At 36.3% G+C, this 25,271-nt stretch overlaps 2 protein-coding genes and 1 pseudogene across 4 annotated transcripts; 1 reads left to right on the forward strand and 2 right to left on the reverse strand.

Moving 5' to 3' along the window:
- Nucleotides 1-615: 615 nt before the first annotated feature.
- Smpdl3a (sphingomyelin phosphodiesterase acid like 3A) lies at nt 616-19,074 on the reverse strand. 3 transcript variants are annotated; one of them, XM_077801712.1, is made up of 8 exons: nt 19,027-19,074; nt 13,709-13,922; nt 12,501-12,645; nt 7,846-7,942; nt 5,804-5,973; nt 5,267-5,447; nt 3,561-3,685; nt 616-1,432 (listed from the first exon to the last, which is right to left on the reverse strand). In XM_077801712.1, exons 2-8 carry the CDS (start codon nt 13,720-13,722, stop codon nt 1,115-1,117), a joined length of 1,050 nt encoding a protein of 349 aa, XP_077657838.1. In that variant the 5' UTR covers nt 13,723-13,922; nt 19,027-19,074; the 3' UTR covers nt 616-1,114. The 3 variants fall into 3 exon arrangements, with proteins under 3 accessions (XP_077657838.1, XP_077657839.1, XP_077657837.1); XM_077801713.1 differs by having other exon boundaries at nt 19,049-19,067; XM_077801711.1 differs by lacking the exon at nt 19,027-19,074 and adding an exon at nt 18,781-19,019.
- A 2,113-nt stretch (nt 19,075-21,187) lies between these two features.
- On the reverse strand, nt 21,188-25,031 carry Fabp7 (fatty acid binding protein 7). Its single transcript, XM_026381375.1, has 4 exons — nt 24,855-25,031; nt 24,228-24,400; nt 23,575-23,676; nt 21,188-21,392 (listed from the first exon to the last, which is right to left on the reverse strand). The coding sequence occupies exons 1-4, from the start codon at nt 24,925-24,927 to the stop codon at nt 21,342-21,344; spliced, it is 399 nt and encodes a 132-aa protein (XP_026237160.1). The 5' UTR covers nt 24,928-25,031; the 3' UTR covers nt 21,188-21,341.
- LOC113177023 (small nucleolar RNA U3) lies at nt 22,592-22,720 on the forward strand (annotated as a pseudogene).
- Nucleotides 25,032-25,271: the final 240 nt, after the last annotated feature.

Consider the following 25,271-nt stretch of genomic DNA (forward strand, 5'->3'; position numbering starts at 1 on the left):
TTTTGCCCCCCCCCGTTTTTGAAATGCAAAAACCTTAAGTTTAAAGGTCAAACTTTAAGTTTGATCTAAATGGTAATACTATGTATTATATTTACCATTTTAAAACATCATTATGCTTAACATCTATCCATATTCATTTTTACTTCTCTATGATATTCCATAATAAACCATATTCCATTTATTCATTTTCCTGTTGATGTATATTTAAATAATTTATAGGTTTGGTTTATTGTTATATTTAAACAATGCTATCCTAGACGTTTTATACATGACTCTTAGCATTTATTTTTGAGATTTAACTCTGAAGCCTACCTCTATAACTAAGTTGCCAAGCAATAGAGAATTCCATTTTCCAAGCTGGCCTTAAGAGAACTGACCAACTGATTATTTGCAGTGGTTCAGTTCTTACAAAGTTTATTGTGGCTCCCAGAGTTAGAGGACCACCAGGGGTACCGCCTTTAAGGGGGACTGTCTCACAACTTTGTCATCTGATGAAATTAACGATGAGAGCAAGTCTCAGATTTTATTCAACAAGAAGTTTCAGAAAGAGCTGTCACCTCTACTGTTAGCCAAATGAAGTCCCAGCTTTGTGTTTATTGCATAAAGTCAAAAGCACAGAATGAAGAAAGTTGGGCAGAGATGGCTCTAATGAGAAACTGGTGTTTTCCCAAGAGTAGACAGTGCGTAGAAAACAATATTTGCATCAGTTTACACATGAGATGTAAAACAGTTTGAACCTCAATTTACATAGGAGTTTTTAACAAGTGAATTAAAACTGAAAATCATATTAAAAACACTTCATGCTTACAGAAAAGTAATTTGCTTTATTTTATGAATGACAATTTCAACAAGAATATAAATTAGATATAATTATACAAACTGGAAAAAGGATATTTACATCCAAACATCACTCTATTAATGGGCACTTTAAATGTATTTAATAAAATAAAATTAGGTTGTTATGGATATCTACATATGAGAATCACAACAAAGAAAGCAAAAACAATAATTCTGTTTGCCCATTCAGTAATTCACAACAATTTACATAACAATTCCCACAACTGATTTCAAAAACAGAAATGTTTTATTTTCTATGAACACAAACTGTACAATTCTAGTGGCCATACTTTATATAATATTGCTTAAGGCAATCTACATAGGAAACATAATCAAGATTCATAATTGCACAAACTTGCAAGGCCTTACATTTCTTATCACAAATTACACTGCTGTCATAATTCACAAAGAAGTAATTGTAGTATTTTATGAACTGCTTACTGTCAGGGATTGCAAATTGTTTAGCTAATCCATATAAACTTTTTGGCTGCAAATCCTCAATGTCATAGGTCTGAGTTAGGATATATTCCAGCTTCCAATTGGCATCTCCCTTTAGATTTGCATCTGTCAGATTCAGATAATACTGCAACATATCCTAAATTTAAAGACAGTAACAAACTTGGTTCATTTTTATGGCATATGAAGCATTACACAATATGAAGAGTGCTTATTAAGATTTATGTGACATTTTTAAAGTTGTCATTAAAATGGGTGTTAAAGAAAATGCTCAATAAAATCTGTCATCACTTTTTAAATTTTAGAAATTATAAAAGGATATAATAGTAAATAACCCAAAATATAAAGAGAGATGTAAAAAATAAAAATTTTTAATTTCATTTAATTCACACAACTCAAAGGTGACTACTGCTAACAGCTGTGTGTAGTATGGTAGTGTGCTAGAGGCTGCGCGATCTAGCTCACAAAAGCTGACTGAAGTGTTCAGAAACATTGGAAAGTCAGACAATGTCACTTTGGTAGCTTGAAATTGTCCACGACAGGAGTATTTCTATCTTAGAAATCAACAAACACTACAAATCAAGGCACTAATTTCCCCAGTGAAGCAATAGCTAAATGTTTTCCAGCACTGCAATGTACAAGTGTTGTTCTATTCTTTATGTACAAAACAAAAATAAATATTTAGAAAATATATGTCTATTTTGACTTCTCAAAAAAATGGAGTCGTACTATATGAAATATTTTGTACTTTTAAAATTAATGCAAATTAAGGGGAATCATTCCATGTCAGCATATCAGTATACACACACAAATAATACATAAATTGTATATATATATATCATATATATTCATCTATGTACATGCATAGACATGTATGGGTATGTGTATAAATCTGAGGTTCAGATCCAAAAGCAAGCAACTAACAGTTGTAAAAGAATTTCTTTCAATTAGTTTATCCATTGTTTTATTCTCAATTTAATCGAACATATATGAATGAAACCAGATTTTTGTTGCCCTATTTCCTTGTTATTCTAAGGAATAACAGACTTATCTCTTATTTTAATTTATTTAGTGCTGAGGGCCATTACCAAGTAGGTATGACGCATCGTAATCCTTGCCAGTGTACCCCATGTTAAATGGACTTGCCTTGGAAATTTGCTGCGACCTTGCTTGTGTGCTTTAGTAAGATGACCCTGCTCAAGGTGATCCAGGGTGGATCCAGGTTTGAGGAAGTATCCTACAGGTTTGAGGAAGTATCCCGGTCCTTGGGTTTAAGGGTTTTAGGGAAGTTGAGGTTGAAGATTATTGCTGCTGGGATTAGGGTGTTCCTGAGGCTTGTTGATTTCTCGTGAGATTAAAATGGGATTTGGAAAAAGCCTCATGGAGTAGGATTTGGGATCAGACATATTGGAATTGCCCCTGAACGTGTGTGGAGGCTGGTGTGAGATCGGGAATAAAGAATTGCTGTTTGAACCTACAAAGCTGTGGTGCCTCCTGATTCTGGTGCCCCCCAAGACATCGGCAATTTAGGGAAAATGCAATTATAAAAACAATTGCTTTACTAGTGAAAAAATCTTTCAAATTATATTTGTAGAGAGAGGCAGTTACCCAAGCTTAAGTACCTATAACCTAAATGGCCAGCCTTTTGGTGCTATGTTGTTTTAAAGCAGAGTCATGAATATGCTCCAGAGAACTTTTGTCTCAAAGGCTAATGTCAAGTTTGAATTTTTTTCTTTACAAAGATTTGATGCAAACATGTATTGAGCACTTAGTATGAGTTAAGCATCTCTCTAAGTACTTCACATAGATTTGTTCTTGGAATCCTCACAGCTACTCAGTAAATTCAGGCATATTTAATTCCCACTTTAGGGAGAAATAAACTAGAACATAGAGAAGTTCAGTAATATAGCCCAAGAGAAGAATATGATCCCAGAGCCTACACTCTTCTTTATAGTTATGCTTTGGAAGAGTAATTAATATGGCTTAGCAAAACATTTCAATTTGTATCCAAGTTCATAAATAAAGCACTATCCAATGAACTCTTCAATAAGTGTGAAGTCCTTAGAGAGACAGATATAGTTCCCCAAGACTAACCTCACCAGCCCACACTTAGAAAGTGCTGACAGACATTCCAAACTTAATATATATATAGACTGCAGCATAAAATATATCTCACAAGGCTGTGCTGAGAATCATTCAACTAAAATAAAGAAAATTGCAAAGACATGCATAAATATGGGGTCAACTCTGAAATCATGCCAACTTACCAATAATGTATAATCACAAGGCTTATACTGAAATAATCGGACACCAGGATTATTAGTTTCTTTTTCTAAAACACCCTTTACTGGTGTAACAGCAGGAGCCACAAACAAAGAATTTACTGGACTTCCTGGAGAAAAAATATGTAAATTTTCTTTTAAATTGAGCTTAACTATATTAAAAATAGGAATAGCTTCCAGGTTAAGAGATTAACAGACATAATAGTCAAATGATGTATGATCATTGATGAATCCTGACTTGAAACAATTATAGAGACACTTTTAAGAAAGCAAAAAACTCATAATATCAATACCAAAGAATTAATGTTGATAATATGATTATATAATTATGGTTCTATCAATTCTCCATATATTTTATAATGAATTCAGGAATACATAGGGCTGACATAAGATCTGATGTTTGATTTCACTTTTCAATACTTCATTTTAAACACTGAAGTGTACATATGCACACATACATGTATGTATGTATGTATGCATATGTATATATATATATGCAGTACAGATTTATATAAAAAGCAAATGTAGCAAAATCTTGATAGATGTTGAATATGAATGATAAAATCATGAATATAGATGTTTGTTGTATCATTCCCTCTACTGTTTTATATATTTGAAAATTTTCATAATAAAAAATGTTCAAGTCTATCATAGGAACACACACAAAACGTTTTGGACTAGTTCATTCTGTACCTATACCTAAAACCATATACCACTATTTATATACTAAGAATTTGACTAAAGTGTCACAATGTTTGATTATCTGTTATAAAAGTAAATTTTTTTCTGAGTGAAAAACTTTTCTCAAATGCTAGAAAGTAGTCATTTTTACCAAGCTAACTCATTTTAAATGAGAGGTAAACATTTGAAAATTGTTCCCCAATAATGAAAGAAAATGCACATTGATTTTCCTTCGATCTAGCATAAAATCCAAACTCTGATGTTTTACCTCTCAGTGTCCTGCTAGGGCTTCTTTCCTTTCCTTTTCTTTTACTGCTGAATAAGCAAGAATAGCAGTTAAGCACCTACAGGTAAGTCATTGTGTAAATTGTGCTCAGCTTTTTAAATTATGAAAAAGAGAAATTTACCTCAATTTCTTTTTATATGACAAGTTAAAAAAATAACTTGTCATATAAAAAGAAATTAAGGTAAGTAACAACAGTAATATCTTCCTAAACTCAGGTATCTGAAAGAAAATTGGAGTGAGCTAAGCATTTCAGGTATTTTTATGTGGACATCAAGCAAATGATGCTGGCTCTGTGCATCTAATAGGAACTTATAGTGCAGAAATCTAATTACAGGCCTAGTCTTTTGATTTGGACATTCATCATATAACCATTAAAGGTATTCACAAAAGGCCAGTGCTGACAGGTTTTTTTAATCAAAGATTCTGAGTTCCTGAATCAGTAAATTTACTGGATAGTCACTGCTTTACTCCAGTATCTTTACTGATCAGATGCAGCCAGGTACAGTAGTGCATACCTGGAATCCCCATGATTCCAGAGGCTGAAACAGAAGGATCACAAAGCCAGCCTCAGCAACTTAATGAGGTCCTAAGCAATTTAGCAAGACCCTGTCTCAAAATAAAAAATAAAAAGGGCTGGGATGTGGCTAAGTGGTTAACCAACCTGAGTTCAACTCCTGGTACCAAATTACAGAAAAAAAAAACTGCAAACAGAATGACACACTACCTTTTTTATCTGAGAGAACCATAAGGCTGTCTTTGTGATTATGTCCATAGAATTGTCCTGCAATGATATTGCTATATCTTCTAAAAATATCTATCAATTTCTCATTGTAGTATTGTCTCATTGCTGTGATACCACTCGAAAAAGGCAGATATCCTACTGGAATATGTGCAATGATGTACACCTGGAAAAAGAAATACATGAAAGGCCTTATGAGACTCTTTCTGCACATTTATCATAACTAAATGATATTTGAATACCCAACATTGAAAGTATATTAATTAAAATTCAGAAATCAAATATACCAACTCTCCTATTTATCACAAAAGAGAGAGAAAATTATGAAACTATTAAGTTCACTACATCTGCACTTGTCTCATTTATACTACACTGTTGATAATATATAGTAACTATGACCTTGATCTTAATTTTTTAAATCTTTAAATTTTAATATCATCCTTAATATCTGTGTCTGGTCAAGTCAATAAATAAACAAATTTAGCCTTCTGTTTATCCATGATTTGAGTCTATGGGATCTACCTTTTCCTTATTTTGCTGAGAACTGTTCAGAGTATCTTCTAGCCATTCAAATTGATTTGCTGGGTCAGTCTTGTTCAGGGTCATGACATTTGGACCATAGTATAAGTTTGTGTTTAGACTGATGATCCTAAGGTTTGGATTACTTGTGACTTTCTGTGAATAAAAACCACCTGTAAAAACAATTTAAAAAATACATCTTAGAAATGCATATATATCAGGAAGCTTAGACCTGTTTCTCACTCTTTAAATAACAATCAATTTAACAAACATTTCTTGAAAACATGGTATGTGGCAGGCTCAGTGTATACATACTGAGGATACAACAATTGCAGCCAATATTCAGATGAAAAAAATAATTAAATGTTTGGGCATTAATTAATAAGACTGAATTTTATAAAAGAAAGAGTTATATTTCAACCCCTGATTGAATAGGATGGAGGAGTTAAAATGAACAATTGTGAAAAGCTAAAAGAATTTGCAGCCAGAAAACCAGCATTGCAAAGCGTCTTGAGCAAAACACTACACGAGGAAGAAATGAAAAACAACAACCAAAACCATCAGTGGGGAGTGCCTCGGTAATGACAGAGGGCGGGGGGAGCTAATCATGGAGAAACAAACTAAATTAAAATAAATAAATCTAAATAATGCGAATATACTGAGATCTTGCTAGAGACTACTAAAAAAAAAAAAAAAAAAAGTCAGATAAACCAGAGGTGTTACAGTCCCCAGTGGAGGAGAGACTTAAAAGTTTGATCCCATTCAGGCCTCTGAACTACTGGGAATCATCCCTCATGGGTCTGCTGCATTGGTGCTTCCAGAGTTAGATAGTAAGAGCTTGGGCGAGCTTTCTTTGCCCACTCTCAAACTTTCAATGACTGATTGCTACTTCTTTAATTTATTTTTCTCTGTAGCCAGAACACTTTATAATTTTTACTATGGTAGTAGCAGGGTTGTTTTTGAAAAGCTGTCCCTTATTTCCTATTAGTAGAAGATGACAGCAGTCATCTTCTCACTTGGGGCTCTTAGTATGATAAACTTTGAGTTCCTTCAAATCACTTTTGCTTTCACTGAAAGCCTTTTATGATTTTCAACTCTAATCTTTAAGTGGAAGTTACATAATCATGGTTGAAGTGGATATCATTGTACAACTCATATGGCTCTTTCTTAGGACCAGCATTCCACGTCAGCTCTTTTGTGCCTTCCTCTCATTGTGTTGAGCTGAGCTTCTTTATAATCTAGAACATCTCTTTAGGAATCTTGATTATTTTTATGGCTCTTCTTTCAATATACACAAGCTCTCCGTGGGTGTTTCAGGTTTGGGAGGATAGGACTAGATACCGTTCCCCAGATGAATAAGGTCCTGGCCTAATTCTAAGATAACAGGACTCTAAGTCATACATACTGTAATTGGTTGAGCATTACCAAAAACAACAGTAAGAAAATAATGGCAAAAGGTTTAAAGAAAATAGTGAAAGACAGACTTTGAACTGAGAGAAGTCCAGTTGTTAAGTTAATAATTGTCTCAAAAATTTAAAAGACTAAAAGTTAAGTTTCACAGATCACCACTGCAGTGAAGTTGAGAAAACATCAGAGTTTACATCCTTGTGTGTTGGGAGCCACTGGAGAAGGGACCTTCAGACAACACCCAGGAAGTCCTCACCAGGCACTTGCTCTACATGACTTTTCCAAGCACCTCAAGGTCCATGTGAAAAGCTTAGTTATTCTCACTTTGCCAACTGTTAGCATTGTACAATATGCTTGCTGGATAAACGTTAGCATCCTTTCTCTCTTCTCAATCAATTTTCCAATTGAAAACATATACTTATTCACATTCTAATTTGAAGTTCAGCTTTTGTTTCACGTGGAGCATCCTGATTGAGGGTGGAAAAGAAGGGATGGAGTTCCCTATAACATAAACAGGTTTGCATCACATGACAACTTAACTACTCACCATCCTTGGCTCATCCAAGAAAACACTCAAGACTTAATTCTAAACAACATGAATAAAAAAGTAGGTAAACTGGGGATAACTTTTCACTTACCTTTCCTTAAAGTACTAATAGCTTCTTCATCTAGCCATGGTTTCCAGAGGTTGGCCACTGCATTGTACACTTCACTGGTGACTATAGGCAGCTGATCCTGGCCACAAACAATATGATCCACATTGAAACTTCAAATATATTAATTAATTAATTAAGCTTTAAAGGATTAGTTAATTTATATATTACTTGAGTGTTGACTACTGTGTCAGGCATCTGTAGACACAGGCTGAACACTAGATAGGTGATGTCTTCAAGAAATTGATAACTTAGTTGGGGGAGGAGAGCCAAACATAACCAACCATGAGACATTGTGCTACCACAGAGGTCCTGGGAGCAGAGAAGCAGGGTTAATCAAGTTAGAGAGGAGTGCAAAGAGAGCAATCACACCCAGTTTTGCATGGTGATTTCATCAGGTTGACAAGAAAGGCCACCAAAACAAAAGAAATGGCTCAGAAAAGGACCCAGAAGCACAGAGAGCAGTGCTACAAACAGAGAAAACTCCTGTTTTCATGTGGCCAGGGCCTATAGCATGGACATGGGAGTTGTGTTCATGAAACAGATACTGAAGACAGGTTGGAGCCTGAACATGCAGGGCCTGGTCTAGTATGCTGTGGGAACCAGAAAAACATGATTTAAGACTTTAACAAAGTCCTCTGAATGCTACAACTACTATGAAGGTTCTCAGCTCACTGAATAAAGATTTACAACCATGTTTCTGACTTGAAGAAGTATCTTAATGGTCATTTAAGTTATATCAATATGTTTTGATTTTTTAAAATAATACTTTATAAAATATAAAGCATTTCATCTTCAAGTGTCTTTTTATTATATCAATTTTCTTAAATCATCATAAAGTACCTTTGTTTTCCTGAAATATTATTAATAGTGACATAAACTCTAAGAAGAAAGAATTTTTAAAAGTGCTGAATAAAACATCATAAACCATTTGTGAAATTGGATAATAATTTCGAATGTTTAAAAATATCTGAAAAACTAGAGCCCTCTTCTTTATTCATATCATTTCCATGAATATACAGCCTAAATAAACCTATATCTTAGAGGAGTCTCTTGTCAACATGAATCAACAGGGGAGTAGAAGAAGGGGATTGAGAGGGAGGGAGGAGGGATGTGATAAGGGGAAAATAATGGAATAAATCTGACCTAACTTTCCAATGTTCACATAGGAATATACTAGAAAAAACAATTATGTATATCCACAATACTAAAATTGTATGTATGTGTATATATATATATATATATATATATATATATATATATATATACTTATATTTATATTTAGAGTAGAGGAAAGGAAATTGTGGGTAGAAGGAGGGGGAAAGGGATGGTAAGTATTGAGGACTTAATTGGAGCATATTATATTCCATGCATTTATAATTATGTCAAAACACACTCTATTGTTATATGTATGTGTATATATATATATGATGAACCAATACAAAAATTGATCAAAATACTTGGTTATTTTTCATGCTAATTCAGGACATGTAATAATCAAATGATTTGTTTTAACTGGAGACAATTTTTCAAAGCATATTTTAAGTTTGTTTAAGAGATCAGGGTCACCTACCTGAGAATTACACACAGCTTCTGCCAAACTACATTCTGAGTTGAAATTGGTAATAACAATAATGATGATATTAATAATAATATAAATCCATGAAGTATTGGACATTGGTTTATTTTGGGATGACTGCTAAAGTATAGAATGATGGTGGATAATCTTAAAATTATAGCCATCCTTCAGTATCCACAGGGGATTGGTTTCAGGATTCCCCTAAGATATTAAAATCTTGAGGATGCTCAAGTCCTATATATAAAATGGAATAGAATTTGCATAAAACCTACACACATCCCCATATATATTTTAAATAATATCCAGACTACTTATAATATTTAATCCAATCTAAATGTCATGTAAATAGCCATTATTCTATGCTGTCCAGTGAATAATGGCAAGAAAAATGTATGTACATGTTCAGTATAAAAGTATTTCTTTTAAATATTTTCTGAGAATTGGTTTAATCTGAGCATGCAGAGCTATATTTACATAGGACTGACTATATATAAAAATCACTCTAGATTTTTGTATTTTAAATATAAGAAATATGAGCAGACAAACTAGATAATGTATCAAGACAGCTGATAAATTCCCAGGTCTTCCCACCATCCCTCATAGGTCCAATTGTCTCTTGAACTGTGCCACCTTGTCAATCCTATAGGACTTTGACTGCTAACCACAGAGAAAGAAGGCATAATAGGAAGTGATAATCTTGATACCACCAGTCTTGCCAGCATAGGAGTAAATGGGGACCACGATCTGACCGCAACAGAAGGAACCCCTGGGTTGCCCACTGCCTCTGATGTAATGAGTGGGACATGCATCTCTGCATGCATGTTTATGGAGCTATGGTGAAGATTTATGGGATATTCATGGAGAAATCACAGTTATCAAATTTATTTATTCTTCATATTCTTCAAAATTAGATCCCAGATGTCAGACTTTGGGAAAATGTGTTGAGGGGCTTTCATGTGACATTTGATATTTCTAAAACTGTGAAGTAGAAAGATGGTAGTTTTATAAAAAACTATTTTCAAATATAAAATCATAAGCTAGGATCTGTTGGTGTAGCTCAGTGACAAAGCACATGCTTGGGACCAGAGAGCTCTGAGTTCAACTGCCTCCCTCCCCCCAAAAATAAGCTAGAAAGTGAAAAAAAAACAACCAAACAAACTATTTAAGGTATGTGTGCAGCCCAATTTATATTAGTTGTACATATATTAGGATAAGTTGCATAAGTTAGTATCTGTAACTTTGAAATATTTTAAAATTTGACTTAATGGAAAGACAGAGGTAAAGATAAAATGAAACAATTCTTCAGAGTCAGAAAAAAAATTTCATCCTGTTCCACTCCTCAGTGCTACAAAAACTACCACCTCACTTATGTCCCAGGAAGTAAGCTGCTTTCTTTTCATATGTATCACTAATTCTCAGAAAAACTTTGCAAGGCAAGTATTCCCTCTCCTATTGCAAATGAGTGACCTAGTGATGAGGGATATTATGTGAATTATGCAAGGTCAAGCTCTTAGAAGCAGGGTGCGATAGAGATTTAAATTCTAGTGAATATTATCTGAACTCCCTATTTTCCAGTGTGCCTGTCACCTAAGGCATATAAAAACAATGTTTGTAACTTCAGGCTCCTGCACATTATTTGTCCTCAAGCTCCTATGCTGTGTAGTTTTAACATTCCAATAGTAATAAAAGTTGACCACTGGCTGAGAGGCTGGTTCACAAAGACTCACATACTGTTAGCTCAAGATTGAAGGCCAAAGCCAAGAAGTCACTTGAAAATAAAGTTTGTCCAACAATACAACTTTTCAAAATCACTCTACTCAGTTTAGATAGCTAAATTAATCAAAACTTCCACTTGCTATCCAATGACACAGATGGAAAAGATATTCTAAGTAGAGGGAGAAATGTGGACAAAGTAAATCACATTTAGGAAATGCTGAATGTGTCAGTCTGGCAAGAACAAGGGATATATGAAAGGATGTGGCTCCAAACAGACACTGGACAGGGATAAAAAGATCCAGATCGTGGGATCTGCAACTAAGTGCTTGTGAGCACTCAGAAAAGCAACTCCACATTTCTGGGCCTCAGTTTTCTTTATCTATAAATGGAGAGTTGATCCAGACCAGGGTCAGCACACTTTTCTATAAAGGAAAGGACAGTATATCCACCAGGCTTATGGTTAATATGTTGTCTGTGACAACCATTCTGTTCTGCTATTATAGCACAAAAGCAACCACAGACAATTTTCTAAAAAGAGAGAAAGAATGGAAACATAGTATGTTCCAGTAAAATACATACAATGAACCAAATCTAAATCACAGGCCAGTTTGCCAAGCCCTTAACTAAACAGTAATCTCTGAGACATCTTACATCTACACAAATCTACAATTCTACAATACTCTAACAGGACCTTGTAACCACAAGTGGGTCCCAGCTGTTATGCACAGGTACCTTAACAAATGGCCACACTGAGTGGTGGGGCCAGGGCTACATCAGGCAATAAATAATCTAACATGGTTTCTGTTGTGAATCACATCTTCATTAGATAAAATGGATTTGAACATTAGACCTCCCTTTTTGATTGTTAATAGCATTCTATGTTTTTTGTTTTTAATCACAATCAGAGTATAGATCTCTATATGCCTAATAGAAATTCTGAGAAATACAAATATGTGACAACATTAATCTTCTTTTCTAACTCTGCCATGGGAATGCAAATGAACAAGAAATTATTCCAAAAAATGGAGAAACTAGAGAATATTGTAAAGGAAAACAGGGGTTAATTATCTACAAACCAGATAGATAGAAATTAATTATCTACATACTGGGTAATTTGCTTCTGAAAAACTCACTATTGACATAACTTTCTATGAATTATTTAAAATATTCTTTTAAAGTCCCCAAAGCATTTGTCCTGCTTTCTTTGACGTTTATCACAAAGAATACATTCTGCTTCCATAAAACCCATTCCTGCTCCCTACTCCTAGCTAGCTATTGTCATAATTTTGATACTAGGGATGGGAAAAATTTTCTAAGCATTTCTGGAAATTGATGTCACACTTACCTGTGGCCAGTAGTCATGATTGCCCAGGGCAGGAAAAACTTGGAGATTTGGAAAGAGACTCTGGATGGTCATTGTCATATTAGAGATCACCTTGATAACAGTGTCTGTTGAGAGCTCAGGTACTGGAACATGAGGTGGACTATCCCTGAAAAGGAGAAAGAATGGTAAAGATCAAAATCCATCTTTGTTAAGAGTCATGAGACTTATGCAACTATACCTATCACTGCAGACTTCCACTTTTAAAAAGCAGACTACAGTTAAAGAGTTAATGTCAGGTGAGGTTTTAGGTGGCAAGCACCTGTATCCAAGCTACTCAGAAAATTGAAACAAGAACATTATGTAAGCCAGGAGCTTAAGCCTAGCCTGAGCAATATAGCAAGATCCCATTTCAACAAAAAAAAAAAAAAAAGAAAGAAAGAAAGAAAGAAAAGAAAAGAAAAGAGAGAGAGAGAGAGAGAGAGAGAGAGAGAGGATAAACTACTCATCACCTATCTCTTCCCACGGAGAATCCTATTAAAAAAGAAAAACAAAAATAACAAAAACGTAATGTGAGAGGGAAAAAAAAAACTGTAGTATTTGTAAAGCACACATTCTGGAGCCAAATGGCCTGGATGTGTACCCTTGGGCAAGTATTTAGATGCTCAGTGCCTTCATTTTCTTAACTGTCTTAACTGTAAAAAGGGAATACATGATACCTACTGTAAAAATTAAATAAGTTGCAATGTATAAATTAATTAAAACAGTCCCCAGAACAAAGCAAACACACTACAAGGATTATTCAAGGTACTAGAAATCTAGGCCTCTTCATTCTGTTATGATGGATGGAACTACCTAATTGTTCCAGCAGAAAAATGAGACGACAAAATTATCATCACATGTTAACTCCCATGTTGCCTTTTTTCCTCGATTATTTAATCAAGACCAATAATCACATTAATTAATACTTTAAAATATTCATGCAGGTGTGATGTTTATGGAATCATCTGTTTGTCAACACTGACATACTTCTGAAGTATATATTATTAAAAAGAAAACAGGACTTCAAAAATAGTTTTATCTCTAATAATGTTGACTAATTTGATCTAGTATTTTTTAACTGAAATGGTTCTTAAAACAATTATTATTCTTATAAACGTCAATATTCATATGAAGTTTAGGATACTATAGTTAAGTACTAAGGAATTAATGATATTTATATGCTCACTTACCCCGTCCATATCATGAAAGATGCTTCTTGTCCTGAATTCTTAATAAAATCAAATGCTGACAAAATAAGTTGATATGGAGAATCGCACAGGACATCTCCAAAAGGACCAGGGTTGGAGGCATTTGCCCCTTTGGATGAAGAGCACACTTTGGTGTGGTCATCTGTGATGTGGTAACTAGGATCTAAGTGTAAATCAGTCACATGCCAGAACTGTCCTGTTGATCAGAAAAGAAATGCTGATAAATACTTTTCTTTTGGAATTCCCATACAAATATTTACATTAATACTAGAAACAGTTTTCCCTCCCTATGATGAGAAAAGATTTAATAATTTAAATGTCCTTATACCATGAAGTTAAATACAATCCTTTCCTGTGAGAAGATGAATATTCAAAGAACACAGGATAAATATCCCACTTACATATGTCAGAACTAATGAGCTTATTAGCACAACTACTAACAAAGAATTTGCCTAATGAAATTTTGGGGGACATCCTTCTGAGAGGTCAATGATAATATTATACTGTGTCTTAATAGCATGTCTCCTTACAGAATTCAAGGTTTGGGAAATTATTTACATTCATTTTGCAAAAAAACTGACACTGAAATATGTGATTTCTCAGAGTTACATGAATAGGTTAACTGCAGAATGAAGAAAGGTATTCCTCAGTTAATTTTTTATATAACTTTCTTCTCAACATTAAAGGAAAGAGCATAAATCTTTAACCATAGTCATATGCCCCAAGTGGGAATTCCCACAGATTCTTAAAAGCTATTTAATAAAGGTACACCTTCTATTATATACTTGTACAAAACATTTATAGTATTACAGGAAGCAGTTGTTAAAGACAATGTTCCCATTGGGTTTTCAGGGAGAAGCCAAATCCATTTGATAACATGCCTGTTTGGAAAACATCTTAAGAAAGGTTACTTCCTTGAAGGACACACTAAAACAAATAGTCATAGTAGTTACCTCATTTTATTATTTAATATGTGCTAGGCACTGTGATAAGAAATTTAAATATACTAAGTTATTTCATTCTCAAAAGTATTCTATCACCTAGGAAATCATGTACCAGAAACTTGCTCAAGTACATACAGTTAGTCTGAACCCTTATTTGAAGGGCCCCCAATCTTGCATCTATATAATTAAATTATAAATTCATTTCTGCTTTCTTATGTTTATTTTTTAATTTGCTTTAACATTGAGAGGTTTTTTTTGACACTTTATTATACATTTAAATCTGCCTATGATTAATAGGCAGCTTTAATGGCCATGGTTTCCCCCAGTTTGGATAAATACAAACACCTTCAGGACAATAACTAATTTCCAGAGTTGCAAAAGAAAACATTTCCTTTACTTTCATTTAATCTCTATACTTTTTTACTAAGCATATTCCGTGCACTTTTTCCTCAGATTGTTTTTAAATTTGCTTTTAAAATGACTTCTAAAACAAATCTTCAACACACATGAGAACATAGGATTTTGAGTTTACTATGATTCTAATTAATTTATATCAGAAACACAACAGAAGTGTCAGAGCAAAAAAAAAAAAAAAAGAATGTAAGCCTTTATTTATATAAACATAATAAAACTTAATACAGCCCAAAGCTGGAAAAGTGAAGTGAAAATTTGATTTTTTTAAGATGGAAAGTATGAGTAATCTTTTTGGTTGTTTCCTGCCAATGTTATTATTATAATTTCATAACACAAATTCACACCTAAGAAGTGCCAGACAACAGATCTAGATGAACATAGACATAAAATAGTCCTTATGGTCAATTACTCAGTACTTAGTCACCATTTGAAAACATCTGCTGAGTAATTGATTTTATTCCATAATGCAGAAAATACCTTACCCTATATTTCCAGTTTAGATTTGCTTTATCCTGTACACAAAGTAGAGATGACAAAGCAGTCACAATCATACTAGAGGCTGCCTTTCCTTGGACATCTCACTCTTGTGTAAACATGTATTTGTATTATTTGTAGAATATTAAGGAATAGCAAACTGTACACAAGACATAAGTGCTGTGGTGGAGAGCTAAAGCACAGGTCAGATCACCTGCCTTTCAACACAACCTCCACCACCTACTAATTTGGTTGAGTGACCTTAACTGGTTTCATTTGTAAAGTGGGAATAATAATAGTGTCGCTGTGAGGGTTGAGTGACTCCATAGCAGGAAAGCCCTTAGGAGGCGCATGGCACCTAGTAAGTACCACCTTTAGTCTGACTGTTATTACTTTGTAATTCCAAAACTTTAATTTAAAATTGAACTTCCCTATTGGCAAGTAAGTTAAAAATTAGGGAGTACTTATTATGTTTCTCACATGTTTATGCTTTTTAATACTTTACATACATTAATCCATTATTCTTCCGCATTTTACAGATAGGGAACTAAAGTACATAGAAATTAAATCCAGTCACATAGATCTTACACAACAGAGCTGCCACATGAATTCCGGAATCCCACCCAGTGTTCCTGCTGCCCTTCAGAACTGCAGGCACTGCCTCCCTGTGTGTGTTCAGTCGAAGAGAAAAATAGGCAATGGCATCTATGTGTGAGATACTATGAAGAGTAAGTCCCACAAGAAAATTAATTTACTAAATTTGTGTAACCCAAGACTTAAAATGCAGTAAGAGAACATTCTTTCGATGTAATCTAGTACCTAGTTTATATACCTCCAGCATCTAGAGTATGTTTGACCAACAGAGACCCTCAATAAATATTCTTTATATATGATGACATTTTAGGTCAAGGCCAATTTGGGGGATTTACTCAAGATCACATGACGATTCAGTAATGAAAGCTGAACTGGAGCCAAACTCCCCAGACTCCACTGCTCTTTCTACTACATGGCATTGCCAGACAGATAAATGAGGGGCTAATTATTTAGATTGACTAAAGGAAATCTTTAAATAGAAGCCAAAAACTCTGACAAGTTCTTAACCTGAGATTTATGCATAATGAACTCTGGATTAATTAGGGAACCCCTAATGAATTGTATTTAAAATGTGCTGTTTATGTGTGTGTGTGTGTGTGTGTCTGTGTGTCTGTATATGTATGTATGTCTATCTAAAGACACGGACTTGGCCTGTGACAGAGCCCACGCACACACCAATCCCAGTTCCCTGGTTCAAAGTCCAGAGTGCTTAAAAAAAATATATCCAAAAATTATGTGTGTATGGGTATGTGTGTGTGTATTCAACATTATCTAGAAAAATGTTCAAAATCATACAAGTCTTTCAGTATCATTTATCCTAAAGAACCCACTGAACCTTAGCTCAGATGTTGGGACATGGGGTCATTTATTGTTTATAATGTTAGTTCCTATCTACTAAATACACCAATAGGCCCCAGTTTGCTAAATCAAAAGCGTTGGGGCCAAACAGACCCAGCAGAGCAGAAACTGAGACAGGGAATTTAGACATACAAACACAAAACAAGCAGGAGACAGGCATGGTAGAAGCTGTGGAGGTATCTAAGTACTGAGGGCTCAGAGGTAAAAGGGGGACACTTGGTCACCTCAAGTAGAAAACATGTAAAATACTACATGCTCAGTGAAACCCTAAGTCAACACTTCTCTGGCCTCTGGAATCCATTTACCTCTTTCCCTTCCTCTGCAGCTTCCCTACCAAAACAGGAAGAAGTGAAGAGAAGCTTCATATCCTATCCAGAAAGTTTTCATGGAGACCCTAGGCATCAATCATTAAAACCAAAAGGTGAGTTTACCATTGGTAGGGTTCAATAATTTCAACCTGAGACATTTTATCTGAAAATCCCATATAGCCACATAGTTAACATAACACAACACAACTCCAGCAATAATAAAAGCAGAAGTCATCATCATACATCAACATTTTGGGGACGATTTCTGGTTATAACTAACATTTGTCAATCATAAAAACCAATTTACAGTTCTTCAAACTGCCTGACAGCAGAGTCAATAGCACTTGGCTTTGAGATAAAAAGAAGACACTTTCCCGAGAGCCAAAGTGTTCCTGAAATCCTGTAAGTGAGTGGAAAGAGGAAGCAAGAGTGACACTGAGAGAGGGGGAAGACGGAATGCTGAGTACTAAGCCTGCTTCTGAGTCTCAGGGACTGCTAATCCCCAAACAGAACACCTATTTTTTTTCTTCCTGCCCCCCCCCCACTACAGCAATTATTTTAAAAGGGAGTCAGGGAGGTTAGTTTCCTGGATTTTTGAAACTGAAGGCTCAAAAAGCATTGTACAATCTCTCACCCTTCATTTAGTCTAGACTGGCTATAGCGTCATCAGAACCCCTTAAGAAGTTTGTTAAACACTGTTGAGCCTCAGCGTTGCAGTTTCAGATTCAGGAAGTCTGGCGTGACGCTGACATTTTCCATTTCAAAAAAGTTTAGGTGCTGCTGCTACTCCTGCTATTGTTTGGGGGCCACACTTTGAGAAACCTCTTATAACAGGCACCTCATTCTTGGTTGGAAATGAATAAAACGGGCCCCGCAGCAGGAAGCCTGGTGGGCATCTGGTGAAATGAAAGGCCAAGCGCTTCTATGGTAGACCAAGGAAGGGGGAGCGCAGCACCCAGAGGGTAGTCGCCTTCTGGCTGAGTGCCTGGCAGACAAAGCCTCACTGAGCAGGACAGAAGATACCACTAAAACTTACACAACTTAAGTGAGAGGGACACTTCTGCGTGGCCCCCTGCTCTCTGGGCTGTCCAGGGACGCTAGGAGTGGCCGACACCCAACAGCCCCTAACTTTTCCAGCCTTCCCCGGGGCCCGGCCACCCAGACGCAGGATGTAAACAAACGCCCTGCGGGCGGAACCCAGCGCGCCCGAGGGAGCGCCCCCGCCGGCGCGGACCTTTCCCCGCCTGCCTCGAGTTGCCGGCGGGTGACCTGATTCCGGCTTTGGCCGCCCTGCCCTGCCGCGGTCCACTCCGCGGCCCACTCCGCGCCGTCGGGCCGGGACTCGGGTGGGCCGGGACCCACGTTGCCCCGGCCTCGGCACAGCGCTCAGCTGCCGCGCTCACTTTCCCGACTTTGCGGAGCCCTTTGGCCCGGCGCCCTCCGCAGCTCCCTGACGACTCACCCACAGCCGCCGCGGGACACCCGCCGCCAGCGGGAGCCAGGGGCAGCCCGAGGCCCGTGCGGCCGTGCCAGGCGGCCAGCACGCAGCAGAGGAAGGCGCCCAGCAGCGCCATGGCATGCGGCGGACCCGGGAGGCTCAGGCTGTCCTGTCGTGCGGTTCCACTGGGACCGGCAGGCCTGGGGGTGGGGAGGAGGCAGAGAAGGCGCGGGTGTAGACGCCCAGCCGATCACGTGCATAGAGATTTACCCAAGGAGTCGGGTCTCCTGACCTTCAGCTGCTGTGTTGTGATTATGAGCCTTCCTGTTTCTTAGCGTCAGTGACTGGTCTGGGAAAGAATGCTCTTGGGCCAACCCCACACACATCATCTTCCTCAAATGCCATCAGGCCCTAAATAGAGGACGCTGCTTAGCAAAAGCCTTGCAGAGAGCCCTGAACTGTGCTTTGATCAATCTAGGCCAACAGAAGTTTGGGATAGCGCAGTAGTTCTCAAAGTGCAGTTTTTGAGTCAGCAGGATGAGTAGTAGCACCTGAGAACTCTAATTAGAAAGGCAAATTCCCAGGCCCCACCCGGACTTAACCAATCAGAGACTCTGGGAGGGGAGCCCAGCAAAGCTTGTTTTCACATGCCTTCCAGGTGATAATTAATTGTCAGCGATGCTTGAAGACCACTGCTCAAAGGCTCCAGGTTGTATTGTATGTGTGTATATATGTATTTTTTCCCATTTAGGCCAATCCCAACACCTTTCCATTCTGTTGGAAATTAATGTATGTATTACAACTGACACCATTGTCTCTGAATCGTGCTGTATGAATTCTGGAGATGTATGGAAAGAATGAACAGAGGCAGCTGATTTTACACTTCCAAGAAATTTTTTAAGACACTTTCGCAAAGAAGTCAGAATCTGCCAACTGTGTTGAGGCACATATCCTGTGCTCTTTCTCTTACCATTTATGAGGATCTTGATCTCTCTAAGATAATGCTAATAGTTATAAGTCATGGAATTTCTTTGGATAGGAAAATACCATAAGAATTACTAACCTCATAAAAAATATTGTACAGTGTATTTATTTCCCATCAGAGAAAACCTTGTTTTGCATCCTGTGTAGTTTAATGAAAGTGTGTCTCCGGCTTGAAATGGGAACCAGAGCACCTCATTCCTCAATTTTAAGTTTGGCCAGGGCAGCCTAAACCCAGCCTCAGCTTCCAGATGATTCAAAAAACAGTGCTTTCCAATGGCAGATAAAATGGTCCTTGCAGTTTTTCAGTTCTCATCCTGTGGAGTATGAGGGAAAGTGGGGCAGGAAAAAGGAAAAAAAAAAAAAAAAAAAAAACTGGTGAATTTGAGAGAATACCTTTAAAAAAAAATAGGAAAAGGGAAAATTATAAAAATATTGATTTTTTTTCTCATGTTCTCCAATTTTCAACACACTGTACTTGAAGTAAATTGGTTGTGAAATAGTTCAGTTAGTAAACACAAAATAAGTCTTACCTATTTTGAAACCTACAAAATGCTTGCACCCCTAAAAAGATATTAAAATTAAAAAGTAGAAGTGTTACTTTCTTTCATTTTCTTATTTACTCTAAAGCAGGCAGCTATAGTGTCCCAACATTCCTGGCAGTGCTCCTCAAGCTTAGGCCTATATTTGTATTTCTCCATTTCCCAGGTATGTGTGTGAACTTGGGGGAGGGAAAACGTGAAAAAAGAGCAGAATCTTCTGGATACTGGCTGCCAGTGGCATGATTGGGCTTCACAAAATAGCTTTTAAACTAGTTTATATCTTTGAGACAGAATTTCAGAAATATTCTTCCCAAGCCTGTTGGTCAAATTACCTTTGGTCTTGGCTTGTTTTCCTTTCCTCTAACTATCTTAAGTGTAGGGGAGCAGCCGGCAAGAAACCAGAGACATTAGCATATTAACAGATTACTATGAAAGAATTTGGCTTGAAGGAAAAGAATTTGCAACTACCCTGTAAAAAATTAGGAAGCAAGCCAGGCCCAGTGGCGCATGCCTATAATCCCAGAGGCTCTGGAGGCCGAGACAGGAGGATCACAAGTTGAAAGCAAGCCTTGGCAAAAGTGAGGTGCTAAGCAACTCAGTGAAACCCTGTTTCTGAATAAAAAATACAAAATAGGGCTAAGGATGTGGCTCAGTGGTTGAATGCTCCTGAGTTCAATCCCAGGAGCCTCCCTCCCACACCCCCCCTCCAAAAAAAAGAATGGTTAATTTATTTAAAACTCTCCAATACACAATTCCTAGACAGATTAATGACATTAAAAACTACAAAATTTTATGAGTAAGATTTTTATTTCAATTTGATTTGCATTCCAAAGGAAATCATAAAATGTATTCACTACTTTATATAAAAAAATTATGATAAAATTGTAATGGAAATTATAAACCATGATAAATTTACATATCAAAATTGGGATAGTTGCTTGAAGTATCAAGTTTTTAAGTCACTATTTTCTGCCTTCATACCAAAGATGACCTTCAATTAGTGATCAGCTTACTGCAATAGCAAGGATAACACAGCTTCTCCAGCCCAGAGCAGGAACTTTTCTATGCCTTTTCATAGTAGCGAACAGCAACAACATCACCAAAAATAAGAGTCTGAAAGATTTAAAGGATAATCAAATATTTTTTACACAGGAACTCTCATAGTTGAGTTTTTAGAGATCATCATGTATATGATTTATCTACTACACAAAAGAATAATGACATTTACAAATATGAAATACTGCAAAACTCTTAATTTCTTAAAACAGAAAGAAAAAAAAAAAACAAAAAGAAACCTTGATGTTTAATGTGTGAATAACAAGTAGACATTTTTCAATGTGTGAATAACAAGTAGACATTTTTCACATCTCCAAAATGAAAATGGACCAAAAACTGAGTTCACAGTCTAAATTCAGAACAAAAGACTTCTTTCAGTTTTAAGTTATCAGGGTAACTGGAGCAATCAAAGAAGCTGAGAAGAGGAAACAATTAGCTAGGATCCTTTCATTTCTTCTGCCTGATGTATTGTTAAAGAACCTTGGTAGTGACATAATATTATTAAGGGAGGAAGGAGAAAAAGCAAAGAGGAAAAGTGGGGGTGGGGGGGACAGAGGAGAAGAAGAGAGGGAAAAGACCAGGTGAGAAATGGAGTGTATTCACTTTTTTCTTGGCTCTCTGCATCAAATGTGAATAATATGTATATAATAGGTTTTCATAGAAGTTTTCAATTCATATCTAGATCATTTTGTGAGACAATCCCATCATTTACACTAATGGTATTTGCAATGCCTCATTCCAAAATCAGCAGGAAAATGTGACTATACAGATGTTCTCATTATTTTGTCATTTTTTATTTAGCCTATATAAACCTAAGTGGTCATTTGGGTATCATGTGAACCATTGACTCTACTCCTCTGATGTCAAGTCCAACCTAAAGAAAAGCCATAATGTACCTTGATAAAATTTGGGAAGGGAAGATGTCGTGCTCATAATTTTTGAGTATTGACCTGATTTTCAAAGCTATAGCATGCCCTGGTTATCCATTGCTTTTAATCTACACTTCTGAACTCAGTCTTGCCTGATGACAGTCAAATGTGCCAGAGTTGAGGTCTCTCCTTTCTACAGTCAGGGAAAAAAAATGGTAGTAAAAACATAAAAGAGAACTTCTGTTTGGATTTCTTAGAATAAATGAATCCTTTCTTTTGTTGGTCATTGCAGGAAAATGTGGGCATATATCTTTTTTCATTTTAGAAAAACTGTCCCGATACTTCTCACCCTTACTTCCATGCATGTAAAGAAATATGAATATGTAGAAGCCTATACTTTCAAGGATCATTTCTATAGTTTGTTACTAGAACCGCTATGAGTACAGTAGCCAAGAGGAAGACAATCCGTTTTCTTAAATAGCAACAACAACAACAAAAAACCTTTCTGTTATTAGCTTAATAGGGACATGTAAAGCAACCCCCCCACCACATACACATATACAAAGGAATAAACCAACTTGATATGTCAGTATCATCAAAATACCATTATTTAGCATAAAAAGGACTGAGAAAAGCTGGATCAAGGTATAACATCTTCCTCAGTTTCTGATGCTACTCTATCATTAGGAACTTCTTTGTAAATTATTTCCTATTGTATAATGTTTACATGCCTGCCTAGTATTGAACATATATATATTTAAAAAGCACCTTATGCATTTTTTAAAAAGAACAAAAAAAGTAACATCAAAATAGTTTTCACATAAGAAATTAAAGAGATTTTTTAATTTTTTCATTATAGTTTTTTATTAGACACTAAACATATACACTGGACTTCTATAATCTTTATAAATTAAAATGTAAAATGTTTAAAGGTCTTATTTATTATGGAATTATTAAGTAACTTTTCCAAGATTCAGCATGTTTGATGTTTTGTAACATAAATCATCCGTATATATTTTCATAATTATTGGTTTATGTTTAAATTTTATTTGAGGATCAAATGTTCACAGTAATCCTATAAAAATTCTTATTTTGACACACAGTACTGGGTAAAACAAGGGTACGTTTGTTTTGCTTTTTAAGGTACACAGAATTGACTGTCTTCAATCAAAGAAGCTGAACTGAGGAAGCAATTAGTTAGAATCTTTTCATTTCTCCTGTTTAATACATTGTTTGAAAATCTCGGTAGTGACATAATGTTATGAAAAAAGAGAGAGGGAAAAACTGAAGAAAGGAAGGAAAAGAGGAAGGCTGAAGGGTGGGAAGAGGTGGTGGAAATGGAAAGTGGAGGATTATCACTTATCACTTACCACAACCATTTTGCCATCCTTAATTTCTCTGACTAAAGTTGTTTCTTTGCCATCCCATTTCTGTACATGAATGAGTTTGTCTCCATCCAGGTTAACAACAGACTGAGACCAACAACAAAATGCAGAGTATAGCAAGAGATATACAAGTCAGATTTCTGACACAGAAGTCAAATGACAGGAAAAAGTATAATTGAATAAATTATCATTGACTAATTATCCAATTAGTTGTTACTTCTAGACTCATTATTATGTAAACTCTAACTATTTGTAATTTGATTGAAATGCATGCATCTAGACTCAAAAACTTCAGGCTAGAAATAAAAACCTTAGAATGAGTCAAACTAGTTAGTTGAACAGAGGCAATCAGAGAGAGGAAATGAAGCACAGTCTTTCTTTCAAATGAACTTGATTCCATACTTTCTGAAATACTAGTTTGATATAAAAATGTCAAAAATGTGTTAGACAAACAGGTTTGCGATGTGAGCAGTTACTCCTTGTTCAGGATACAACCTATGCACACCAGAACGCTACTTTAGATGTCCTTTTTCCTGAAACATTCTCTACTTTCCAATTTCAGAAAACAAACAGGCTTTGGGAATCTGTCTTTTATAACCCCTGTCCCCATCCCCACACTGAGAAGCAGCAGCTCTTACCTTACAGCTTCTGTCATCTGCACTGATTTCATCAAACTCTTCTCCCAGGTGGAAACTAATCTCTATGTTCTTGAATGTGCATAGAGTTTTGATCACCACTTTGTCTCCTTCCTGACTTATAATCACTGTAGGTTTGGTCACATTTCCCACCTGCCTAGTGGCAAAGCCCACACCTAAAATAGCAAAAGGAACCAGTATGGTCAGCAGCAATTCCAAGATAGCTCAGAAAGCAGAAATCTGCTTTTCAATCCTGAAATCCAGGTTCTAAAGTATAAGTAGCATTACAATATGATTAATGATTAATCCATTAATCATACAACTACTGGGCACAAATTGTAATAAATGAATGCTGAAGAAAAACCGAAAAAGTCACAGAAGCTTCCTGTCCTCCACAGAACATCAAATGTTCTGTTATTTGGCCCTGGACAAGAAAGCAGGCAAGTGCCACATTAAAAAAAAAAAAAAAAAAAAAAAAAATCCATTCAGTGGAAAATGTATAGTCTGGTGTAAAATTAGGGTAATGTGATCTGTCTGTCTCATGCTGACCAGATGGATAAAGAGAGACATCTGCAAGTGTCAGAAGCTGCAGGTTGAAAGGAGAAAATATCAAGTCTTATTTTTACCTACCTAGAGCCTTCATGTACTCATCAAAGTTCTGACTGTCTTTCAGCTTCCAGGTAGCACAGAAAGCCTCCACCATTCTTGTCCTTTCCTCCTTTAGCTTTGAAAGCAGCTAAGCCACAGAGGGTCTCAGGTCTTTCTGCCACTGCAGTTCAGAAGACCCCTTTGCACCGCAGCAGCAGCAGCTCCTGCCTTCTTATCTAGAAAATAAGCAGGCAAAAAGCCAATGAATTGAATTGCAAACTCACTCTTCCAGTGTGTCTTTTTCCAGTAGGCTGTTCCAGGGGGAGGGCATGGGAAGGAAGACTCCAGTCCTCTTTGTGATTGGCTCAGGCCACTGGGTTAGCAGAGTAGGTCAAGTTCCTCCCAATGGACACAGGGCAGCCCTTATGCCTGAAAAAGCTCTGCAGGGTTTCAGTGGGA

Source organism: Urocitellus parryii, chromosome 8 (assembly GCF_045843805.1).
Source record: "Urocitellus parryii isolate mUroPar1 chromosome 8, mUroPar1.hap1, whole genome shotgun sequence".
Classification (NCBI taxonomy): Eukaryota; Metazoa; Chordata; class Mammalia; order Rodentia; family Sciuridae; genus Urocitellus; species Urocitellus parryii.

Coding starts and splice junctions, on each gene's coding strand:
- Smpdl3a (XM_077801711.1), bottom strand. CDS start 18,892: ATGGCGCTGCTGGGCGCCTTCCTCTGCTGCGTGCTGGCCGCCTGGCAC. Junction 12,646..13,708: donor TCTTTCATGATATGGACGGG/GTAAGTGAGCAT, acceptor TCTCCTTTTCAG/GGATAGTCCACCTCATGTTC. Junction 5,974..7,845: donor TATTAGTACTTTAAGGAAAG/GTAAGTGAAAAG, acceptor TTGTTTTTACAG/GTGGTTTTTATTCACAGAAA.
- Fabp7 (XM_026381375.1), bottom strand. CDS start 24,927: ATGGTGGAGGCTTTCTGTGCTACCTGGAAGCTGAAAGACAGTCAGAAC. Junction 24,401..24,854: donor TGAGTACATGAAGGCTCTAG/GTAGGTAAAAAT, acceptor TTGCTATTTTAG/GTGTGGGCTTTGCCACTAGG. Junction 21,393..23,574: donor AGGATGGCAAAATGGTTGTG/GTAAGTGATAAG, acceptor TAAATCTTTCAG/ACTCTTATTTTTGGTGATGT.